Here is a 3,472-nt window from a genome sequence, read left to right as displayed (position 1 = left end):
AATAGATACGTCGAATCGCATGTCAGATACGTATCTGAAAAGTATTTAAAAGTATCGGTATCCGATACGGATACATGTCTGATACGGATTTTTTGCCTCACATGAAGTATTGTACTTCATAGTTTCCTACTCATCCTATTTTTTCCTTTTTGTTATCGCATAAGTATTTTCTACCTAAATTTAAATAGTATGCATCTTAAATACAGATTAAAATAGTTGAAAACATCCTAAATTACTATTATAATCTAGACTAAAATAGTCAACTCGGTATCTCAAACACGGATAAGGGTTCGATATTTTAGTGTAGGAGGGTATAAAGGTAAGTTGAGAGGTTATGGAAAGGGGGAAAGAGGGAGAGAAGCATCGGAAGAAAGTAAAATTAGGAAAATGAGATTATTGAATTTGTTATTAAAGTATAGAGTTATTCTGTTGCCAGAAACAAAGCGACAGAAACCACACTAAAACCCAAAACAACAAAAGAAACAAAAAAAAAAAAAAAAAAAGAACACCCAAAACCCAAATCCAACTCACGACCACCACCACCATACCAACAACACCTTCTCAAAGTTATGTTTTGTCTTTGGTCCCTCCCAATAAAACCCAACAAAAAGGAACAAAAATTCCCTCTTTTCCCCTTTCCCTTTCCTTATCTTCACCTTCCCCTACACATAATACCAAAACCAAAAGCCAAAAAAAAAAAAAAAAAAATCTCAAATTTTTCTCCCTCTTCCTCGCTCCGACGATGCTGGCATCCGCCATTCAACTGTCGCTTTCCATCTTCATCATCGTCTCATCAACATTGCTGGATCTGTGTCATCTGAACCCTCTGATTTTTGCAGTACCCAACCTTTCTCTTCTTCCCATCTTTATCTCCTATGTTCATCATCGCCATCGTGTTTTCACTTTCAGAGCTCGAAAAATGGTGGTCGAGCACATTGGCCACCGTCTCCGACCTTTCGTACCCATTTATTAATATCTCCTCCACCGCCTTCAAGCATCTCACCAATATTTCCTCTTCTTCCTCCTGCACTCACCCACCCCATTTTGTTTTTCATCAGTTAATCACAATTCTCCATTGCATTTATTGCGTTCTTTGTTCTTTGAAAAATGAAATTATATTTTAACATAAAAAGGGGTGACTGGGGTATTTACTTTATTTACGTATGAACAGTTGAGGATTGCTTTTTTGAAGCAAGGGTATTGGATTGGGAAGAGCTCGTGTGAAGCAGAGAGCAGAGCAGATGCTGCAATTACTGATGCCTTGAACTCCAAAAGCTCGATCCCTACAAACAAACAAACAAACATAATGTATGTTTATTGATGCAGAAAGAAAGTGAAGGGGAAATAATTGTTTGTTTGTTTTCAAGATGTTTAATTCATTACCGTTTTGAGCTATGAAGATGATCTCTGTCGCTCTGGCTTTAAGAGCTTGCAACAGAGGTGGGTCTCTGAGTTTGAAAAGGGAAATGAAGAAGGGGATGAAAGAGAAAGGAGTGATGGAACGCATTCTCCATTTAAGAGCTCCCAAGATGAGAACTTCCATTCTGTGTACTGTTTGGGGATCAAAGATGAATCCCTCATTACCCTGTTTCCAAAATTGAGTTAGCTCTGTATTTGCCATTTCGGCATTGGGACACAGCAATGTAATAATACCTGAAAGTCAAAGAGATTGTGTTCTATTTGCTTCATTTTGGCAGCCAAAGATACGCAGGAAACCGCAAGAAGCCTCAAGACCCATGGCTTTGGTTGCTGTACCACCATAGAAAAACAGTCAAATAATGAACAACAAAAACAGGGGAAGTGAGACAATGGGAAAATGGGAAATTACCGGCACTCCCTGAAAGGAGAAGAAACGATCAAGATAATTGACAGCGAGGTACGACAAGTGTGGATCGATGTTACAGTTACAACAACACTGCAAAAGGGAAAGAAAATTAGGGGAAAGAGGAAAAGAAAACCCAAGTGAAGAAAATTGTTAAAAAGAAAAAGGAAAAATGGGTTTACCTGAGAGATTAAAGAAATGGTGTCTCGTCGGACGGCGAAATCAGAAGGAGAAGAGTGAAGGGTGTGAAGGTAAGTGGGAGAGAGCATGTGATCGGACTCAATGAGAAAGAGAGAGGCGTCGTCTTCAGAGGAATGAAGTTCATGAAGATGGGTTAATGGGTTTTCGAGATCGAACTCCATAGAAAAATGAGAAAGAAAGGAAGAAGGAAGTTGTTCAGTGAGAGTGAGAGTGGAAGAGAGAAGGGGAAGACATATTTGAGGTTTAAAGAGGGAAATGATGATGAGGAAAAAGCAGAGTGATTGGGTATTTTCTTAAAAGAAGTTGAGGAGACTTGAAATTCACTCCTTGGTTGCTGGTTATTGGGAAGGAAAATAGGGAGAAATAGAGATGGAAATGGAAGAAGGAAGAAAAAGTGGGGTCGTGTCTGTCTATGTGAGGGTGATAATATGTCCCAAGCCTGATTCGTGGACCCTCCCTCATCCATCCCATTACTTTAGCTCTCCTTTAAAAAAAACAAAAAAATAAAACACATATTTCGTCTCTAAACTTTCTTAAAATAACAATATAGTTTTTAAGTATTTATCCTCCACTTAACGATTTAAATTTGTATGGACTAAATCGTTATCAATTAAAGTTTATGAACCGAATTGATAATTCATATTCTTATAAAAATTTAGAGACTAAAAAATATTTTTTAATCCTTAAATTTCTTTAGTTGAACCAGCTCCTTATTATTGGAAGTAGCCTAATGAAATGGTAGTAGTTTTTGTACACAAACAAAGTGGGTTGGGGTGACTGAAGTATTTTTGTAATTGTAAAAATCCCTCAAAGTATTGTGGTAGTTGTCATTATACTTTCAATTTTCTATTGTAAAAATTGAGTCCTCAAACTTATATATACTTTAAAATTTGAGATATTTGAGGATTTGACTAATATAGATTTGAGAGTCCAATTTTAATATTTTATAAATTAGATAACCCAATTTTTAAAATAACTTAATTGCAACTATCATCATATTTCAAAGGTAGGTTTGCAACTTTTTTTTTAATTAACCTTCACTTCGTTTTTACTTTTCTCTTTCTCTCTTCTTTTTCTTTCCATCCCTTCATTCCCTATATAATTAGGTCAAGACTCTACATTTTGAAAATAACTTTAAAAAGATTACTTAAAAAATATTATGAGTTTCGTCTTTGAACTTATTGATTTGTGTCTATTTGGTATATGACTTTAAGACGTGTAATATTTTTGTGACTATTTAATATTTAATATTTTATTTTTAAAATACATTTGAAATTTTAAAAGTTTCATTAATATTCTTTCATTTTAAAAAAGTTCAAAAAAAACAATTAGTGTAAGTATATGTAAGAAAATAGCCTGTACCTCACGTAAAAAAAAAAAAAAATCCCTTAGGAGGTGCTTGACAACCAAGTAAAGTTGGGTTGAGTTGGTATTTTTTACCAATTCAAT

At 35.1% G+C, this 3,472-nt stretch overlaps 1 protein-coding gene across 1 annotated transcript; it reads right to left on the bottom strand.

The window, feature by feature from the left end:
- Positions 1–379: 379 nt before the first annotated feature.
- On the bottom strand, positions 380–2,408 carry CYCD6;1 (Cyclin D6;1). The gene is made up of 6 exons (XM_039046059.2): positions 2,005–2,408; positions 1,829–1,915; positions 1,654–1,749; positions 1,384–1,585; positions 1,153–1,283; positions 380–1,024 (listed from the first exon to the last, which is right to left on the bottom strand). Exons 1-6 carry the CDS (start codon positions 2,182–2,184, stop codon positions 794–796), a joined length of 927 nt encoding a protein of 308 aa, XP_038901987.1. The 5' UTR covers positions 2,185–2,408; the 3' UTR covers positions 380–793.
- Between the last annotated feature and the right edge of the window lie 1,064 nt (positions 2,409–3,472).

The sequence above is a fragment of the Benincasa hispida genome, chromosome 10, assembly GCF_027475165.1.
Source record: "Benincasa hispida cultivar pf3 chromosome 10, pf3_genome.v1.1, whole genome shotgun sequence".
NCBI classification, from domain to species: Eukaryota; Viridiplantae; Streptophyta; class Magnoliopsida; order Cucurbitales; family Cucurbitaceae; genus Benincasa; species Benincasa hispida.
This window is presented reverse-complemented; position numbering and strand designations above follow the sequence as displayed.